At 40.4% G+C, this 22,126-nt stretch overlaps 1 protein-coding gene across 3 annotated transcripts in view; it reads right to left on the reverse strand.

The window, feature by feature from the left end:
• Nucleotides 1-3,073: 3,073 nt before the first annotated feature.
• KBTBD12 (kelch repeat and BTB domain containing 12) overlaps nt 3,074-22,126 on the reverse strand; it is an 88,848-nt gene continuing 69,795 nt past the window's right edge. The window contains exons 6-7 of one of the 3 annotated variants that reach the window (XM_045850263.1): nt 7,514-7,696; nt 3,074-3,181 (exon numbers count right to left, since the gene is read on the reverse strand). In XM_045850263.1, coding sequence (XP_045706219.1) covers nt 7,515-7,696 — 182 coding nt within the window. In that variant the 3' untranslated portion in view covers nt 3,074-3,181; nt 7,514. Of the gene's footprint in view, nt 3,182-4,351; nt 7,697-22,126 lie in introns of those variants that run through there. The other 2 variants (XM_045850262.1, XM_045850261.1) reach the window with 2 other exon arrangements.

A 22,126-nucleotide genomic window follows, 5' to 3' on the forward strand; every position in this document is an offset into this window, starting at 1 on the left:
GTACTGCCTGTACAAAGTTTCTGTCCATACTTACACAACTGGGCCTTTTCTATGGTAGGGCCTTTGTACAGGCTGCCCCTGTACCTGGAATGCCCTTATTCTTTCTTGTCTATCTAACAAACCCAAGCCACTGGTGACCTGCTTGTGAGAGGAGTCTCCCTCCCAGGACTAGTTAAAGCCATGGTGTCCCTTCTGTGCCCTACACCTGTTTGGGTCATTTTGTTTGTACCAGAGAACCATTTAACTTATGTGATAATCTGTGTTTAGCTGTTACTACACTTCTTTGACTCCTGTGAAATGTGTGAAAGTCTTCATGTTAAAGGAGGATGGAAGTAATCCCATAGCCAGGAGCCTTTCCTCCTCACTCTTCCCCTCAGGGATGTCACAGAGGTCTGTGGAACTGCAGCTGTCACTGATTATGAACCTACATTTACATTTGCCATTGTTTTCTGTGATATTGCCCAAACTTTGGTGTCCACATGAAGTCCTGCACAGGCTGTGTACAGATGAACTTCATGGGTAGTCTTAGGCATTAAATGATGCGGTAGGCAGGATAATGGTTTCCCCAAACTGTATATCCCAATCCATGGAACCTGTAATACACAGTTGGCCTTCCATATTTACAGGTTCTGCATCCACAGATTCAACCAACTGTGGATTAATATTCAGGAAAAAATGTTTGGTTGTTACTGGTATGTACTATGTAGTTAGGAATATGATGGTTGTGTCTGTAACTGAACAAGTGCAGATATTTATCTTGTCATTATCCCCTAAGCAGTACAGTATAACAACTATTTACATAGTATTTATATTATATTAGGTATTATAAATAATCTAGAGATGATTTCAAAGTAAATGAGAGGTTTCCATAGGTTATAGGCAGATACTGTACCATTTTATATAAGGAACTTGAGCATAGGCAGACTTTGGAATGGGTGAGGTCCTGGAACCAGTCACCATAGATACTGAGGGACAATGATCTAAAATTTCATGGCACAGGGGAATTAGGTTTCTAATCAGCCTACCTTATGATAGGAAAAATATCCTGAATGTTTGGGTGGGCTCAGTGTAATCACAGGCTCATTAAAGTGGGAGAGGGAGTCAGAAATGGAGGCGTGACAATAGGAGCAAAGCAGGGCAGTATGATTGTTGGTTTTGAAGATGAAGGAAGAATCCACAAACCTAGAAGTGCCAGCAGACCCCCAAGGCTGAAGAATGCAAGGACATGGATTCTTCCCCAGAGCCTCAAAAGGACTGTAGCCCTGAAGACACTCCAATTTTAGCCCACAGAGATCCGTTTTAGATTTCTGAATTATAGAAGTATAATATAATAAATTCATGTTGCAATTTAAGCCAGTAAATTTGTAATGATATTTTTCAGTAGCAATAGGAAATGAATGCAGGGATAATTATACTGCATTTTTACCTGGTGTGGATTTAGATTCTAACCTCTCAGAAGATATCATGTCACTGTATTTGCACATCTCTTCTCTCCTACAGAATGTGAACTTGTTGAGAGCTTGGACTTGCATTGTGTCCCTTTTCCCATAACAGTGCCTGGCTCAGAAAAAGTGCTCAAAACATGTTGATTAACTGATGCTTTGTGATTTTCTTTGAGTGTGTCTTCTCTCTGAGGAACACCAAGGTATTCTCTTGCTTTATTCTAGGTATCCTGGTAGTGCCAACTTCAGGGCTGAGCAGCCATATGTGTTGAGTAGAGATAGAGAAAGGGGGAGAGAGTGGGTTTTGTCTGGAGCCAGAGGCTTTCATATCTGTGCCATAGGGGACAGGTTCCACCTCTGCCCTCTTCCTGGTCCCCCCCTCTTATGGCATGCCCCCTCAGATGAAGAAGATCCAATACTGGCACACTTCCCTTTGATAACATTGTTCTAAAAATTCACAGTATTGGGAAGGCAGAGAAACAAGTTTCAGCAGGTCTTCTGGGCCTTAAGTTATGGCTCTGATCTGAAAGAAGTGTCCTTGCTGGTTAAAAGCCTTGTGTTTCACTGGAACCAGAAGATTCAGCTATTCTTTCTGACCCATGTATTTTTCCTGTGCTCCATGCCAGTGGAGATCATCTACTGTTGAGTTTCTCAATGCTGCAGGATGGGCATAACCCCCCACAGAATGTGGAGACTGTGCCTGCATTGTCCAGTTGTCATTTCAATGACAGCTGACTGCTACCTCATAGAGGTCCTCTGCTCAGCCTGGGCAGGTCTTTGCATGATACGGGTCTATTTCCTAACTTGGCTGTTATCCATAATGTCTCTCAGTAAGCCCAAATGCCTCTATGTAGCTTGGGGCCATGTCCACCACAAGTAGGCAGACTTCTGCATCTGTATCTAATGCTCCAAGCTCCCACAGAGACTTTCAGTACAAGGCAAAGCCCATATTCTAAACAATCACCACCCTGGTGCCAGAGCCCAGATCAATAGAGTGGGAAGTCAAATCCCTCCCCTTTGAATAATGCTGGAGTAACCAACCAAAATGTCCATTTCTTGGTGATTTGTTTAAGAAATTATGCTACATATGTGATGGAATACTATATTGCTGTTTTAGATATACTGTTGAATAAAAGAAGAATGGATTAGTCACGTTATATATGTAAAAAAAGAATATGCAAATTTATATATATTTGTAATTGATATATTCCCTTTGTAATTTATATATTCCCTTTGCTCAGCATTTTTCTTCAAGAAAATTTGATGGAATATACCAGAAGTTGGCAAATGTTTCCTGTGAAGGGCTGGATAGTAAATATTCTAGACTTTGTAGACTAGAGGTCTCTTTTGCCCCTCAGTTCTGCTGTTACTGTGTGAAAGCATCACAGACAATCCAAAAATGATGAGTCTATCTATGTGTCAATAAAACATTATTTACAAAAACAGTTGGTGGGTGGAGTTTGTAGTAAACAAAAATGTTGAAGTTTGGAGAGAAAAATATTCAAGAAATAGTTAAGGAGTAACTTGGGATTGTAAGTCATAGTCACTTACCAGGCATGTAGAGCTTCCCTCACTGAAATGAACTAAATCACTTCTCACTAGATATTCCAAGGTCCAGGAACATTTGAGTCCTTTCCTGTAGCAGAGCTATCAATTTGATCCCAACAGAAATTGGCTTTGGTGGAGGAAGGTTAGAACATCAATTAGGAAGTCTTGGGCTGGAAGTAACTCAAGGGAACCTGAATGAGAAGGGACATTTGTTGCAACAATTAGCATCTAGCAAGAAGTCCCAGGGCTGATTCATTCAGTAGTGTATCCCAATCCATGGAACCCATGGGTCCAGGACCTGGGTCTTTTCCCTCTGTGGATCAACCTCAGCAGTCTCCTCCCAGTCTGTCATCATTGCAAGACAGTTTCTGAAGTTCCAGGGGGGCATGCAGACTTGAAAAGACTCAGCAGAGGAAGACCCCATCTTTTTCTCTATAGCTTTTCAAAAGAGAAAACCTTTCCCAAAGCCCCTCTTTAAATATTCCTGTATGTCTTGGCCAGGATTGTGCCACATGGCTGTGTTAAACTAACCTTGGGGGAAGGAAATGGTATTGTTACAGCTCATTCATTAAAAGCAGGATTTATCAATAAGTTGTATCAGGGTCTGGTTGCTGTATACAAGAAGAATAGGGGGATGTCTATAGGGAACACCCAGGTGGGTCTGCTAGAGTTGGAAAATAAATGGGGTGACTTGACTCTACACCCTGATACATCTTCTCTCTTGGTGATCCCAGTCTCAGGAAGAACAGCTGGATCCATTTGGACAGTGACGCTATAAGAAACACTTTAAGATGAAGAGGGTAGGACCCCTTGAAAAATTTTCTGGTTTTTGGTTTTGACTGAATGGCTATTCCCTTGTGGCTAAACTCTTGGCATCTCCCTGGTTCTGAATTGGCAAGCAAACTATTGACACCCTCCATTTCTGGATGTATTGGACTCTCATTGTTCCCTACATTACTGGGTTGTCAGCTTTTGTGACCTGGGTTCTTATAAGGCCTCCTGCTCATCTACCTGTACCTGCTCTCTAGTGATCTACACAGGGTTGTGGAAAGGTATTCTTAAAGGGCATCCTTGCCTTAAGCTATGCTGATGGGGCATGAAGACCAACTCCTTGGTGTAGCATTTGAGGGCTTCTGTGATTGGCCTCATCTCCTTTTACTGCATCCTCCTGTGCTTCAGCCACCTGGCAAATGGGACCACCTCCTGTTCCTTACCTGCTTGATACATTCTGATCTCTGAGCCTTGCTCCTGATAATCTTCTGGCTGGTCACGCTCCCCACCCCCAACTCCACTGCTGGCACTCAGCACTTTCTGGGCATACGAGCCCCTTCTTCAAATGAAATTGACATTGAATTGCAATATGAATAACAAGATGAAAGTGATCTTTTATTAGTAAAATTTTATAAGTTCAAATTCAAAGCATTTGCTCATTATAATCAACTAGTGAGACCAATAATGCTTTCCTGAAGAACACAAACTGAACCTGGGTATATTTGACAACTGTAATCTTCTATCAGCCCTAGCATCCAAATCACTTTTCTTTTGTGTTCTATTGTTCAGTGTCAAACAATCCTGCTTCACAAAGAGAGCTAACAAATAGCCAAAGTTTTATAAAAGTCCTCCATTGCAATATTAAAGTGAAAAAAGGATTGAAAGAAAAATGCCATTTCAAAGCTGAATCTCTAACACTATCTAACAACAGGAGGGCAGAAGTGTCTAGTTTTGAACTGCAAGTATGAAAGTCAGACAAGAAATGCAAGGGCTTAAAAAAAACACTAAAGCAAACCATTGCTTGTCTGAACACACCAAGTGGAGGAGCCAAGAGGCTGGGTCTGGAAAATTAAGAACTACTGCAGTCCTGGCCAGGTAGCTCAGTTGGTTAGAACATTGTCCCAATATGCCAAGGTTGTGGATTCGATCCCCAGGCAGAGGACATAGAAGTACAAACCAGCGAATGCATAAACAAATGGAACAACAAATCTCTCTCTTCCTCAAACCATAAGTAAAAAAAAATTAAAAAGAAAAAGGGTTTATTAAAAAAAGAACTATCTCAAATTATATGTATATTTCTGCCTAGAATTTCAAGAGATTGCACTCAAGCATTGGGTTATTCTGGGCACTATGCTTTGGGAAATGCTGAGTGTAATAATAATAATAACAACAACAACAAAACAACAATAATAATAATAATAATAGCAGCTAATAAATATTTAGTGTTTTAGTGCCTTACAGGCACTCTGCTACCACTTTCTCATTCAATCCTCACACCAAACTTATAAAGGATTTTTATTCCCATTCTGTATATCAGGAAAATAAGGCTTTACAAAGGTTATTTTGCCCAAGATAACGCAGCTAAGTAGCAGACCTGGGACTAAAGCCAAGATCTGAAATCCAATGCATCCAGAAAAGTGTTCTGACATTCTGGCAACACCTCTCTAATCAAGGGAAATGTGACAGCTTTTATATTCAAATAGGTGGAGCAGGTGCAGGGGTTCCATTAAGAGGAGGTCAGTCAAGCAGAGACCTGCGGTGGTTCCCCTCAACATGGACACCACCAGCCAATACATCTGCTGAGAGGAACTACTCTTCCTTTGTAGTAAGAAAAAGAATCCACAGATTAGGACCTTTTTCACCAGGGAGAAGATTTAACTTATTTTAACTGAGATTCCTAGAAACCAAGACCTCAGATTAAGAAATGCTACCATGTACTGGCCGCTCAAAGACCCATATGTGCCAGTAATTGCAGAGGGCAATTTGGTACAACTGCAGAGAGAGAGACATGGCTTCTACCATGTCTAGCCTACTAGGGAACAAATTACCTTGGGTCTAACTGGATCCCCCTTCATGGTGGCAAAATCAGGTTTACAACTAGCTTGTCTCCATGGACATGTCTCTCCAGCCTGGGTTAGCAGCTAGAAACCTGGGGACATGGAGTAGCAGTCACCACAGTCACACAACTATATACCAAGGAAAAGCTGTCTTGATCTAGGAATGTTTCCCTCTAGTAAAGTTCTAGGCAATTTACTAACCACTCTTGCTTTAAACAGAGGCTTGTGTAGGGTAAAAGTCTTGAGAAATTGTTGAGCACCATCTATCAAAGTGCATTCTTTGAATCCACTGTGCTTCCAGAAGTATAGATGGTAAGTAAAACAGATGGATTTCCCAGATGTTTTTTTATCTTCCCCTAAGGTTATATTTATTGATGAGAGAGGGAGAGGAAGAGAGAGAAGAGAGAAGAGAAAGGAGAGAAGGGAGAGAAGAGGACAGAAGAGAGAGAAGGGAAAGAGGGAGAGAGGGAGAGAGGCATTGATATTAGAGAGAAACATTGACCAGTTGTTCACATACATACCCCAGTCGGTGATTGAACATACAACCTAGGTATATGCCCCAACCAAGAATTGAACCCATAACCTTTTGGTGTATGGACAATGCTCCAATAGACTGAGCCACCTGGCCAGGGTTCCCAGGTGTAATTCCTAAAATACATTTTTGGGAGTGGCTGTTTTCTGATTATGCTCAACTGTGGGCTGAAGAAGGAGTTTCCATTCTTCTTCTTCAGCCTTGAGAAAGATATTGCAAAGGCTGGATATAAGAGGGCAGCTGGCCACCAAAGGGGCATGCTTCCTCTCTTATTTACTACAGAGCCTGGTCTGTGTCTGGGTTGAGTGGTGAACTTCAATTGTATTCATCCAGGACTAGACTGTAAAAGGCCATGTGTGTCTCAGAGCTAGTCAAGGACAGCTTGAGTTAAGTTCAATCCAGGGCCCTCTGTACCAGCCCAAGAGAGGACCATGGCTACAGAACCCTGCATCTCCTTTGCTGACACAGCCCCAGCCAAGGGTAGAATCTCTCTGCTCACTGTGGTTGGGTTTGAGTGGCAGGGATGTTATGAACTTATATTACACTGCTAGCACTGTTTTGAATAATATTGTTGCATTAGAAGAGTATTCTGCATGAGAATAGATGGTCTTTATAAGACTGAAGCCTGAACAGAGCACAAAGTCTTCCTTTATACTACAATTTTGAGATCATGCCCCTGCTCAGAGACTAGGTCCAAAGTCCTTGGTCTTCCAAATGTTGGTCATTTAGCTATAACCTACTTTTCTAGCTTTTATACCAAAGGCATTGGCCCGGGCCAACTGGTCCACCTCTGTCCTTCATTCAGCTATTTCCATAATCTCACTATCAATTGCACACATGGGTCTGCTTTCCTTTCATCCTCTGAAGCCCTAATAGAAGGTCTGCTTCTTGGCGATGATTTTCTTAAGTCCGCAGCAGTATGGAATTCACCCTGTACTCATTCTGTGCCATCACTACATTCTGCCTGGTTGTATCTTGTCCACCTTGAGCAAGTAAAGGTCCCTAAGGGTGGGCTCTGCACACTCCCCTTGCAGTGACCAGTCCTTGCTGCTTTGCACATGGGCTACTACACATTTAAAGCACATGTATGGATGCCCAAGATTTCTCTCCATTTCTAATGCCTCCTTTGCAGACACAACAGGAGGTTCTGTAGCAATGCTGACCTCAGTGCTCCTTGCCTTCTTCCACCAAATCTGAAGGTGGGGGGATGAGGTCTCGAGGATTCATCCTGGCAACCAAGCAGACATCATAGCTGTCATGCATGAGGACATCGATAGCTATAACATTCCACTGATTTTCCCATGGGTCCAACTCCAGTATTTTTTTGGAGATAACCTCTTGGCGATCTGGAAAACAGCAAAGAAGAAAGACAAAAATATCACAGGAGTATTAAACTCAGAGGTCATAATCACAGTATTGAATAACTTTCTCTAAAAGACCAAAAACTAACGAAAAAACAAATCAAGTTACTTTAAATGGAGGACATGATGTTCCTGACATTTAGGAAACTAAGAAAGGCCATGTTACAACTCACATTCAAAATTTATTCAAGACATACCTATTTTCAGGGCATACTATTGTCTGAAGTTGAAAGGATGTTCCAGTGTTAATGATTTATTAATAATGTGGGCAAGAGATGAAACTGTCTAATTTCTACACTGGTAAAAGGAAGCATAGCTGGAGTCATGTGACCTGTGAGAGTTGCTGATATCCCTGAGCTTATGTTTTCTTAAATGAAGACAGAGATGCTAATACACAGCCAGGGTCCTTGCAGGAAACATGGGACACTCTAACTGGATGATTTGAAGAGTTTACAAAGGGACTGTTGGAAAAGTGTGGGCAAAGTTTGGGAAGACCCACAAGGGATGACACAGCACCCCAGGACTAATAGTAGCAAGGGCCTTTAGCACCTGAAAAGCAGCAGGGGAAGAATGGGTACTGGAACTTGCAGAGGGCAGCTGTCTGGTGAGTGCTGCCTGGCAGAAGCAGACTTTGATAGGGGAGGATGGATGCAGCCATCCTCAGCAACCCTTCAGGGAGAAAGCAGGGAGAATAAATAAACTATCTCTATCCTCCTCTCACTCAACAATTTATGCTCTTGCCTCCAGTTGGCTGAACCTAATCAGAAGCCAGAGAGGAAAGTAGCTGTGAAAGTAATCCATACAAGTTAGGTTTGTAGAACACAGAGCATGAGAGAAGGGACAGGGTGAGTCTGAAGGAGCAAATGAAAAATTTCTAGGCCAGCTGTCTATTTCACAATTGTGTTATGATTAGGGGAGATATTGTATGAAAAATTGCCTAGTACTGACATATAAAAGTCAATATTAGAAAATGGCTTATGTGTGCTTGTAAAGGATATATATTTTGTAATTGTTGGGTGCAGTATTCCATAAATGTTAATTAGGTCATATTATATAACCCTTCTACATATTCACTTATTTTTGTAGGGTAGTTTTGTCAGTTAGTTACTGAGAGAGCTGTGTTAAAACATTCCGCTGAGATTATGGATTTGTCTTTTTCTCCTTTTAGTTTTGTCAAGTTTTAGTGTACAGTTTTGAGCCTGTTATTAAGTAAATATAAATTTCATCATATATAAACTTATCAGGGATCCAAGATGGTGGCAGAGTAGGTGGAAGTTACACTCACCTCCTCCCAGTACCAAACTGGAATTATAACTAAATTATAGGACAGTTAACCTAAATAACCAATTAAAGAAGACTAGCTGAATAGAAGTCTCATAACCAAGGATTTACACAAGAAGCTACATCGAGACTTATAGGAAGAGTGGAGAAACAAAAAGGGCTGGCCCCACAAACAAGTATGGTGTTTGAAAATCCAGAGAGATATCTCAGCTATAAAGGTCCCTTCTCAGCCTACACTAGGCGCTCAAGTCTAGAGCCTGGAAGAGGATACTAGGGCCAGGAAGAGGAGTGAATGTAACATTTGGCTGTGAAAATCAGCAGGGATTCTGTCTACCAGAGAGAGACTGGAGTCTACTGGAAAACCAGGTGCTGTCTTAAAGGGCCAGCACACAAAGTCTCATTCACAGCCACTTACCCTAGGTTCTAACTGAGGGAGTGTGGCTCAGACTGGAGTGGAATTATGAGAAGAGGGACTGGGTGTATTGTGGCTCTGGAAAGAGAGCTGAGGGGACAGCCACCAGGGCACCTGTGCTAATTCCCTCTCCCATACTGCCAACAAGTACCACATTTCCTGGGTAGCACACTCCCATCTGTAGGCATCAAGCTATGGAAATGTACTAGCCCCACCCTCCTGACACCAACAGCTGGCTGTGGCCACCCCTAGATCCACAGTGCAGACTTTCTAGAAAGGTTATTCAGGACATCCAAGCAGAACTGTGGAAAGACTGAGTTGTATGGCTTTAGGGAGGGGGCCATTTTTTCCTCACATGCCCAACTGGTGCCGCAGTTCTTGTGCAGAGCCCTCCTTTCACACAGCCAAATCTTGGTCTGTTAGAACTTGATGAACTCTGTTGGCCTCATCCTGATGACTCCTTAAGACCCTACCCCACTACAAAGGTTACCAGGCACCTGGCAGGTGGTGCCTAGCATTGGTGTATCCTGGAACTTTGGCTGAGTGGCCTCAGACCCAGAAGTGTCTGTATCAGTGTCATGAACACCATGATACTTTGAATCTGTATCAGTTTCATGAACACCACTTGCCACTACCTGGTGACTAACTGAGGACCTACCTCATGCAACTTTTGTACCTCCAGAGGCTCTTTTAGTGATTGAGCCTAACAGGCAGCTGGCAGATTTGGGAAATGTTGGATCTTTAGTTGACCTTCCCTGGTTCACTGTGGATGGAAGCCAGCCTTAGTGCACAGCTTGGCCTCTCCCATGCACACTCAGGCCCAGTAGAGGCAGCTACAAACTGTGGATTGCTTTGTAGTTCCAAACAAGTATTTCAGGACCCATTAAAGGGAGTACCTGCCATTAACCTGCACCAGAGATGCTCCCAAGAGGCCCTAGAACCAATACGCCTGGTGGCAGGCTTCAGACTACACTAGAGTATAACTCAAGTAGCTCCACAAGCAGCATAACCAAAGGGATATCTCACTAGACACCAGATACTGCCGAGGTGAATTCTGCTTCATGAGGTCAGCCCTGGTGCAGCACCTCATACACTGTGGTCAGGGGCATCCACATAGTCAAATAGCCATAGGATTAACCTTAACCACAAAAGGACCAACAGCAGTCAAGACTTAAGTACAACAGGAGGGCTCACATAAGCCACACAAGGGACATTCCTGGAGCACCTAGCTCCAGTGATAAGTGAGAATGAACCACTGAACCTCACAAGACATTTATTATATAAGGCCAACCCACCAAGACTGGGAGACAGCAGATTTTCCTAATACACAGAAACAAATACAGAGAGGCAGCCACAATGGTGAGACAAAGAAACACATTTCATATAAAAAACAGGAGAAATTCCCAGAAAACAAACTAAATGAAATCATGTAAGCAATATACCAGATCCAGATCTTCAATACAATGGTTATAGGTATACTCAAGAAACTCAGTAAAGGCTTCAGCAAAGAGACAGCAAACATAAAAAGGACATAGAAACTATAAAAAGATCCAGTCAGAAATGAAGAATGCCATATCTGAAATAAAGAATACACTAATGGAATCAACAGGAGATTAAATAAAAGCAGGGACCAAATCAGCCATTTAGAAGACAAGGTAGCAGAAAACATGCAATCAGAGCATATATATAAAATGAGGATAGTTTAAGAGACCTCTGGGACAACATGAAGAATAACAACATTTGCATCACAGGGGCACCAGAGGAGAAGAGAGAGAGCAAAGCTTTGAAAACTTATTTGAAAAGTTAATGATGGAAAGCTCTCCTTACTTGGTGAAGGAAAAAAAACCAGGAAGTACAGAGAATCTCAAACAAGACAAACCCAAAGAGGCCAACACCAAAACACATCATAACTAAAGGCAAAAGTTAAAGACAATAAAAGTATCTTAAAAGCAGTAAGAGAAAGAGTTACCTACAAGTGAGCTCCTGTAAGACTGTCAGCTGACATCTCAACAGAAACATTTTAAGCCAGAAGGATTGTCAAAAAATATTCAAAGTGATAAAAATCAAGGACCTACAACAAAAACTATTTACCAGGCAAATCTATCATTTAAAATTGAAGGATAAATTTAAAAAATTACTGGAAAGAAAGAGCAAAAGGAGTTCATTACTACCTAACTAGTATTTAAAAAATGTAAAGGGACTTCTTTAAGAAAAGGAGGGACAAAAAAAGAAAAAGAACATAGTTATAAAAATGGCTGGCCAAGATGGAGGTGTAGGTAGACTCACTTTGCCTCCCCACGCAACCATAAGAAGGATAACAACCAATCTAAAAATAATCAGAACTGCTAGAAAATTGAACTGTATGGAAGTCCAACAACCAAGGATTTAAAGAAGAAACTTTAATTCAGATGGATAGGAGGGGCAGAGAGGATATGGTGTGATGTGGTGAGGCAGTGGCAGGTGGTAGTGGTGGCAAGGCAGCTGTGGTGGCAGCCCACAGAATGGGTAGTCCCACATTAATGTGTGGTGGATAAAAATGTGTGTGTGGCAGGGACAACTGGGGACAGTGATCCCAGCCTCAGGCCTGACTGCACTGCCCAGGGTTCCATTGATTGGAGAATAAAGCTTCAAAACATCTGGCTGTAAAAACCTGTGGGGGTTGTGTTGGCAGGAGAAACTCTCACTCTCACAGAAGAGTCTCTTGGAGAGGCCCATGAGGTTCTAGAACATACACAAACCCACCCACCTGGGAATCAGCACCTGAAAGGGAAGAGTCCACTTGTGGGAAGTGATGGAAGTGATGAAATGTGGGGTGAGAGCTGAGCAAGAAGAGGCATTGTTCCTTCTCTGACCCCTCCTCCACAGACAGCACCACAACACAGCAAAGAGGGTTGCCCTGATCTGGCAAATACCTAAGTTTCCACCCTTTATAACATAACATATGCCAAGACAAAGAAATGTGGCCCAAATGAAAAAACAGATAAAAACTCCAGAAGAAGAACTAAGTAATGAGATAGCCAACCTATCAGATGCAGAGTTCAAAACACTGATTAATTCAGAAACAAGATGAAGGAAGAAATGAAGGCTATACAAAGTGAAATAGAAGAAAATATACAGGCAACCAACAGTGAAGGGAAGGAAACAGGCATTTAAACCAATGATTTGGGACAAAAGGAAGAAATAAATATCCAACAGGAACAGAATGAAGAAACAAGAACTCAAAAAAGAAAATGAAGAGAGGCTGAGGAACCTCTGGGACAACTTTAAACATTCAAATATCCAAATCATAGGGGTGCCAGAAAGAGAAGACGGAGAGCAAGAAATGGAAAACTTATTTGAACAAATAATGAAGAAAAACTTCCCCAATCTGGTGAAGGAAATAGAGTTCCAGGAAGTCTAAGAAGCTCAGAGAATCTCAAAGAAATTAAATCCAATAAGAAACACACCAACACACATGGTAAGTCACCCAAGGTTAAAAATAAGGAGAGAATCTTAAAAGCAGCAAGAGAAAAGGAGACAGTTACTTACAGAGGAGTGCCCATAAGACTATCAGCCGATTTCTCAAAAGAAAACTTATAGGCAAGAAGTGGTTGGAAAGTTTTCAAAGTCATGAAAAGCAAGGACCTACATTAAAGAGTACTCTATCCAGCAAAGCTGTCATTTAGAATGGAAGGGCAGATAAAGTACTTCTCAGATAAGGTCAAGTTAAAGGAGTTCATCATCACCAAGCCCTTATTTTATGAAATGTTAAGGGGGCTTATCTAAGAAAAAGAAGATGATCAAAAATATGAACAGTAAAATGACAACAAACTCATAACTATCAACAACTGAAACTGAAAACAAAAGCAAAAACAAAAACAAACTAAGCAAACAACTAGAACAGGAAGAGAACCACAGAAATGGAGATCACATGGAGCATTATCAGCATGGAAGGGGAGAGAGGAGAATGGGGAAAAGGTACAAGGAATAAGAAGCATAAATGGTAGGTACAAAATAGACAGGAGGAGGTTAAGAATAGCATAGGAAATGGAGAAGCCAAAGACTTTATATGTACAACCCATGGACATGAACTAAGGGGAGGGTGTAGGAGGGCGGGAAGGTGCAGGGAGGAGGTGGATAAAGGTGAGAAGAAAATTGGGACAACCGTAATATTATAATCAATAAAATATACTTTAAAAAGTAGCTCTATCTAATACACAGAAACACAGGAAGGCTGCCAGAATGAAGAGACAGGGAGATAAGGCCCAAATGAAGGGACAGAGCAAAACTCCAGGAAAAAAGCTAAGTGACATAGAGATAGCCAACCTATCAGGTCCAGAGTTCAAGGCCCTGGTGATCAGGTTACTCAGAGAAATGACTGAGTGTGGCTGCAAAATAAAAGAAGTCAAGGCTATACAAAGTGAAATGAAAAATACACAGGGATATAATGCAGTAGAATTGCTGGTCCAAAAGGCAATTCTATTTTTAGTTTTTTCAGTAAATTTCATAGTTTTCCACAGTGGTTGCACCAGTCTTCATTCCCACCAATAATGTACTAGGGTTCCCTTTTCTCTGCAACCTCACCAGCACTTATTGTTTGTTGATTTGTTTATGATGGCCATTCTGATGGGTGTGAAGTGGTATCTTATTGTGGCTTTAATTTGCATCTCTCTGATGGCTAGTGATGCTGAGCATCCTTTCAGATGTTTTTGAGCCCTCTGTATGTCCTCCTTGGAGAAGTATCTATTCAGATACTTTGCACATTTTTAATTGGGTTGTTTGTTTTCCTGGAGTGGACTCATGTGAGTTCCTTATATATTTTGGAGATCATATCTTTGTCTGAGGTATCGTCAACAAATACATTTTCCCATAAGGTTGGATCTCTTTTCATTTTGCTGAAGTTTTCTTTAGCCCTACAGAAGCTTTTTATTTTGATGAGATTCCATTGTTTCTTCTATCCATTAAGTCCCTTGCTCTAGAGGACATATCAGTGAAAATATTGCTGCATGGAACATCTGAAACTTTCCTTTTGAAAAAATTTTATTTTAATTGTTGTTCAAGTACAGTTTTCTGACTTTTACTCCCACCCCAGGCCACCCACCCATCTTTCCCCACCTTCCTCTAATTTCCACCCCCCCTAGTTTTTGTCCATATGTTCTTTATATTTGTTCCTGTAAACCCTTCCCCTTTTCCCCTGAAATTTCTTCCCCTCTCCCCTCTGGTCACTGTCAGCCTGTCCTCTATTTCAGCATCTTTGGTTATATTTGCTTGTTTCTTTGTTTTGTTTTTTAGGTTCCTATTAAAGGTGAGATCATATGGTATTTGTCTTTTACCACCTGGCTTATTTTGCTTAGCATAATGCTTTCCAGTTCCATGCATGCAGTCACAAAGGGTAGGAGCTCCTTTTTTCTTTCTGCTGCATAGAATTCCACTGTGTAAATGTACCACAGGTTTTGGATCCATTCATTTACTCATGGGCACCTACGTTGCTTCCAGCACTTGGTTATTGTAAATTGTGCTACTATGAACATTGGAGTGCATAGGTTGATTTGGAATGGTGTTTCAGGGTTCTTAGGTTATAATCCTAGCAATGGAATTGCTGGGTCAAAAGGAAGATCCATTTTTAGTTTTCTGAGAAAATTCCATACTGTTTTCCATAGTGGTTGTAGAAGTCTGCAGTCCCACCTACAGTGCACTAGGGTTCCCTTTTCTCCACAACCTCTCCAATACTTGCTGTTTGTTGCTTTGTTTATGATGGCCATTCTGACTGTTGTGAAGTGGTATCTCATTGTGGTTTTAATTTGCATCTCTCTGATAGCTAGCAATATTGAACATCTTTTCATGTGTTTCTGGATCCTCTGTATGTACTCCTTGGAAAAGTGTCTGTTCAAGTTCGTTGCCCATTTTATAATTGGGTTGCTTGTCTTCTTAGAGTGGAGTCCTGTAAGTTCTTGATATATTTTTAAGATCGAACTCTTATCTGAGGTATCATTGGCAAATATGTTTTCCCATATGGTTGATTCTCTTTTTATTTTAATGTTCTTTTCTTTAGCTGTGCAGAATCTTTTTATTTTGATGAGATCCCATTTGTTTATTCTTTCCTTTATGTCCCTTGCTCTAGGGGACATATCAGTAAAAATGTTGCTGTATGAATATCTGAGATTTTCCTACCTATGTCCCCCTCTAGGACTTTAATGGTGTCATGACTTATATTTGCCTTTTAACCATCCTGAGTTTATTTTTGTGTATGGTATAAGTTGGTGGTCGAGTTTCATATTTTTCCATGTAGCTGTCCAGATCTCCCAACACCATTTGTTAAAGGGGCTATTTTTACTCCATTTTATGCTTCTGCTGCTTTTGTCAAATATTAACTGACCACATTGGCATGGGTTTGTTTCTGGGCTCTCTATTCTGTTCCACTGGCCTATGTGTCTGTTCTTATGCCAGTGCCAGACTGTTTTGATTACAGTGGCTTTATAACAAAGGTACAATGCCACATGCATCAGGTTTTGTGATCCCTCCTGCTTTGTCTACTTCTTCCAAATTGCTGAGGCGATTTGGGGTAGTTTATGGTTCCATATAAATTTTTGAAATGTTTGTTCTATATCTGTGAAATATGTCATTGGTACTTTAATAGGTATTGCATTCAACCTATAAACGGTTTTGGGTAATATGGACATTTTGATGATGTCAATACTTCTGATCCATGAACACGGTATATGTTTCCATTTGCTTGTGTCTTCCTTAATTTCTTTTTTCAGTGTTGTGTAGTTTTCTGAGTACAGGTCTTTACCTCCATGGTTAACTTTACTCCTAAGTTCTTTTTTTTTTTTCTTGTTGCTATAGGAAATGGGATTTCCCCCCCTGATTTCTTATTCTGATACTGCATTGTTGATGTATAAAAGTACTTTCAATTTCTGAATATGAACTTTGTATCCTGCTGTTTTGCTTAATTAACTTATTAGGTTGAGTAGTTTTTTGGTGGTGCTTATAGGGTTTTCTATGTACACTATCATGTCATCTGTAAACAATGACAGCTTTACTTCCCCCTTTCTAATGTGAATGCTTTTTTTCTTTTTTTTGTTTGATTGGTGTGGCTAGAACTTCCTATAATATGTTGAATAGAACTGGTGAAAGCATACACCCTTGTCTTGTTCTTGACCTTAGTGGGAAATCGTTTAGTTTTTGCCTGTTGAGTATGATGCTGGCTGTAGATTTTCATATGTGGCCTTTATTATGTTGAGGTATGCTCTCTCTAGTCCCACTTTGCTGAGTGTTTTTTATCATAAATGGATGATGTACCTTATGAAATGCTTTTTCTGCATATTAATATTATCATGTGATTTTGTCTTTATTCTTGTTTATGTAATGTATTATGTTTATTTATTTGCAAGTATTGTACCGTCCTTGCATCCCTGGGATGAATCCCACTTTATCATGGTGTAGGATATTTTTAATGTGTTGCTTGATGAGGTTTGGCAATATTTTGTTGAGGATTTTAACATCTATGTCCATGTGCGATATTGGTCTGTAGTTTTCTCTGTTTTGTCTTTATTTGGTTTGGGGACTAGGATGATGCTGGCCTCAGAAAAAGAGTTTGGGAGTCTTCCCTATTGGATTTTTTAGAATAGTCTGAGAAGGATAGGGGTTAGCTCTTCCTTACATGTTTGGTAAAATTCTCCTGTGAAACTGTCTTGTCCAGGGCTGTTGTGTGATGGAAGTACTTGATTACTGCTTCAATTTTACTAGCAATTATCAGCCTGTTCAGGCTTTCTGCTTCCTTTCCATTCAGGTTTGGAGGATTATATTTTTCTAGAAATTTGTCCATTTCACCCAGGTTTTCAAATTTCTTGGCATATAGTTGTTTGTATTAATTTCTTACAATCATTTGTATTTCTTTGGTTCAGTTGTAATTTTTCTCTTTTTTTCCCTTGATTTTATTTATTTGGGTCTCTCTCTTTTCTTCTTGATGAGTCTGGTAAAATGTTTGCCTGTTTTGTTTTTATCTTTTCAAAGAACCAGATCCTGGATTCATAGATCCTTTGAACAGTTCTTTTAGTCTTTATGTCATTCAGTTCTTCTCTGATCCTGATTATTTCCTTCCTTATACTGGTGTTGGGCTTTATTTGTTGTTCCTACAGTTTTTGTAGGGTTAGGTTGTATATTTGAAATATTTCTATCTTTTTTATGTAGGCCTGTGTTGGTATGAAATTGCTTCTTAGGACTGCCTTCACTGTGTCCCATAGAATTTGGGCAGTTTTGTGTTCATTTTCACTAATTTCCAGAGACTTTTTTATTTCTTTCTTAATTTCATTACTAGCCCCTCATTGTTTAATAGCATGGTATTTATTTTCCATGACTTTGAATGGTTTTGAATTTTTTTATTGAAGTTGGTTTCTAGTTTCAAGCCATTGTGATCCAAGAAAATACTTTATATGGTTTCAATTGTCTTGAATTTGTTAAGGCTTGTTTTGTCTCCTATCATGTGGTCTATCTTTGAAAATGTTCCATGTACATTTGGAAAGAATGTGTATTTTTGCTTCTTTAGGATGAAAGTTTCCATATATAGCAGTTAAGTCTATTTGATCTAGTTCATCATTCAGTGCCACAATATCCTCCTTGATATTTTGTTTGGAAGATCTATCCATTGTCAACAGTAAGCAAAACACCCATTTTTTAATTAGAAAAATTTTTTATTACAAATCATAAGCATGTAATTCTATAACAACAATATCATACTCAAGCATACCATATGTCATTTTAGGTGAATTGTTCAAATAAATTATTATATCCATATTAATACCCTACATATCACACTTACGCAGGTGTTACTTCTGCTGGACCTTGTATACATCCCCATGTACCCATTGTCCAGCTTTAATAATTTTCAACACTTGCCAATGTTGGAAAATCTATTCTTGGACCCTCTAACCTGTTCACTTTATTTTATTTATTTTATTTTATTTATTTTATTTTATTTTATTTTATTTTATTTTTTGATTTAATCTTTATTGTATTTTTTCCATTACCATTTAGCTCCCTTATACCAACCTCCCCCCCAGCAATCATCACACTGTTGTCCATGAATCCTTTTTGCTTTTTGCTCAATCCCTCTAACCCTAACCTCCACTCCCCTGGTAGCTGTCATCTGCTCTCCATCTATGAGCCTATTTCTGTTTTGCTTATTAGTTCAGTTTGTTGATTATATTCCACATACAAGTAAAAAAATATGGTATTTTTCTTTCTCTAACTGCCTTATTTCACTTAGCATAATGTTCTCCAGGTCCACCCATACTGTTGCAAAGGGTAAAATTTTCTTTTTTATGGCTGAGAAGTATTCTATTGTGTAAATGTCCCATAGTTTTTTAGCCACTCATCTGTCGATGGACACTTAGGCTGTTTCCATGTCTTAACAATTGTAAATAATGCTGCAGTGAACATAGGGGTGCTTCTTTTCTTTCAAATTAGTGTTTTGGGTTCCTCTGGATATATTCACAGAAGTGGGACTGCTGGGTTGAAGGGAAGATCCATTTTAATTTTGGAGGGTAACTCCTACCTCATTCACTTAAAAAATATTTGCTGGAGTAAAGCAGATTTCAGATATCATATCCGTTTCATTCACAAATGCTTCTAAATAATCTCTAATTGTTAAGAATATATTTTCTTTTCTTTCATTATAAAACTATAATGCCAATATTATCATAACCTAACAAAATGAGTAATTTCTCATTATCATCGAACACTCTAGTCTATACTCAAATTTCCCAGAAAAATACCTTTTTACAGAAAATTTGTTTGAATCAAGGGTCAAATAAGGCTCATTCTTTGCATTTGGTTTACACATTTCCTAAGACTCTTTTATTTTGCAATGAAAAACTTTATTCTTTGTGCTTTATGTGCTTTAACTTATGTGCTTTAAAAGTGAAGGTAGTTTTATAAAAGGCTTTACTTTCCTGCAGTATCATTAGCTTTATTTTAATCTAGCAGACTTCCAAAGTTTTAAGTGCTCTTGAGGCATGTAACACATTGATTATGTATTAGCCTAGTGCTTCTATTAGTGAGGTTAGAATTAAACAGTCATTTTGAATATAACTGCATTCTATCCTGTTTACTGATGCAACTATCAAACTACAGATACAGTTGCATATTAGATTTGTGCATAAAATGTACCTATTACAATAAAAATTATAAATCTATAGTATAGATTGCAATGATGCTATGATTAGATATGTAGAAACTAGGTTTGGTAATAAATATATGCATTAGGTATTATTTTAGAAATTCCTTCAGGTAATTTATTTCAAGTGGTAGTAGTGGAGAAGGAATATGAGTGTTTTCTGGGATCAAGTTCTCTTGACCAATAAAGACAGAGATAAAACCCAAGGCTTTGGGGTATTCTTCTATTTCTACCATTTCATACATTTTGAAATTTCTCCTTTAGAGCTCTGATCAAAAAGGTGGAGTAGGTGAAAGCTGAGCTTGCCATCTCCCATGACCATATCAAAATTAAAACTAAATTGTTGAACAATCAACCTGGAGGACCATCTGAAGACTAGCTTAACAAAAGTCCTATATAAAACTAATGATGTAGAAGCAAAGTTGACCCTGGTAGGCATTAAATAGCCTGGTGCCACACCCAGGTTTGGTAGTTAAAAATAAGGAGGAGTATCTCAGCTGCACAGTTTTCCCTGAGCAATGACAGGGCCCAGCCCCACCCTGGGGTCCCCAGCTCAGAGCACAGTGCTGGAAAGAGTAGCACCCCATGACATATGGCTATGAAAACCAGTGGGGATTCTGTCTGTCCAGAAGAGATGGAAGGTTGCTGGAAATCCTGGTGTCCTGTTAAAGGGCCTTCACACAGATATGCTCACTCACATGCACTCATCTTGGGATTCAGTGAAGCCCAAGTTACTTGGGAGTTACTGGAGACATACAATAAGAAACTGAATTGTGTGGCTTCAGGGCAAATACTGGAGAAACAGTTGCTATTGTTCCTGTGTTGAGCCCTTTGCCAACAAAACTGGCAGGTGAGCACAATCTTTCCTGTGTTGAGCACCCCCAGCATGACCAAATATGAATCTGCATTAATTGGCCCTATGAACCCCACTAACTTCACCCTGATGAATCCATGGGGCCCTGCCCCACCCAAATCATGCAATCCTTCAGGCTCTTTCAACAACAGGAATCTGGCCTTAGCTTGTGATGCAGTATTTGTTGAAAAACTCTCAAATGTCCATGGTCCCAGGTGGGTGGTGGCTGGCTTTGTTGTACCCTATCCCTTTTGCTCAGTGGCTACAGGCACAGTAATGGTGCTAAATCTGAATCTGCATTAACCAGGTGAATACCACTTGCCCCACACTGGTGACTACCTGAGATCCTGCTTCATCCCAATCTCATACCACCCGAGGCTCCTCATGAGCAGCCGGCAGGTGACAGCAGGCGATCTGCACCTTTCAATGACTGTCCCAGGCCAGTACTAGTAACAGCCAGCCTCAGTTACCAGTATGGTCTTTACCATATGCCTCCAGGTCTATCACACAGAGCTACCAAATGAAGATTGCTCTGTAAATCTTCAGAGCCAGTCACAGGTAGTAGCCAACATTGGCCTGCACTGCACAACACACCAAATGGCAGGCCTGAGATGACAAAATAACACCACCTGATTAGTTCCACAAGGTGCATTCCCAAAGGGTGGTCTTGGCAGGCACCAGAGCCCACAAGGGAAAATCCGGTTTTGTGTGGTGTTCGCCCACACAGCAGCTTGTATCCTGTGGTCATGGCTAATCCTCACTTAGTCATCCTAAGCATCAATCTCACACACTGATATGCCAGGAGTAATCAGTACTCAACTACAACAGGAAGGTAAACACAACCAGCCACAGAAGGGTACATACAACCAACACAAGGGACATGGGTGGAGCACCCAGCTCAGGTGATCATGAAGCCCATTTAGGGGCTTTGGGCTCCTAAAAATGCTTAACTACATAAGCCCAGCCTGACAAGATTGGGGGTCATAGCAGATCTACCTAATGCATAGAAACAAACAGAGAGGCAGCCAAAATGAGGAGAAACATGCCACAAATAAAAGAAAAGGAGGAGGAGAAGGAAGCAAGATGGCTACCCTTTAGGATTTGTTAGAAAGAAGACACAATTGCAACTGCTGCACTGCTGTAAGTCTGCAGGATGAGAACAGGATTTACTCATGATATTGCTTTCAAGCCACTGCCAAAGTTAATAGTTACATTTTCTTCAGTAAGAAGTGGTGGATTTGGAAGTGGCAAGATGGTGGAGTAGTGAGTGGAAGCCATGCTAACCTCCTCCTGGGACCAATCTGGAATTACAACTAAACTGTGGAAAAATCACCCAGAACAAACAACTGAATGATAGTGAGAGAGAATCATTATAACCTCAGACAGACAGAATAACTAGCTTTAGCACAACCTGTTTGGTAAGGAGTGTAGTGGAGATTCAAGAGGGCTGGATGGGTGACCACAAGTGGTAGCACTGGAGAAATAATTAAGTGGCAGGTTAGACTTCCCTGAGAAGAATGGGGCCTAAATCCCAATCTTGGATCCCCAGCCTATAACACCAGAGCCCCAAAAGTACACAGATAACAACCAGTAGCGAAAAGTGGCAGGGTTGCTCTCTGATGGAGATGGATGGCTAGCTATGCAAAGAGCTATTTAAAGGGCCAACACACCAATTTTAGTTTGTTATCACTTACCTGGGATTCCAGCAAAGGC

Source organism: Phyllostomus hastatus, unplaced genomic scaffold (assembly GCF_019186645.2).
Source record: "Phyllostomus hastatus isolate PE091 unplaced genomic scaffold, TTU_PhHast_1.1 phas_contig_80, whole genome shotgun sequence".
NCBI lineage: Eukaryota > Metazoa > Chordata > Mammalia > Chiroptera > Phyllostomidae > Phyllostomus > Phyllostomus hastatus.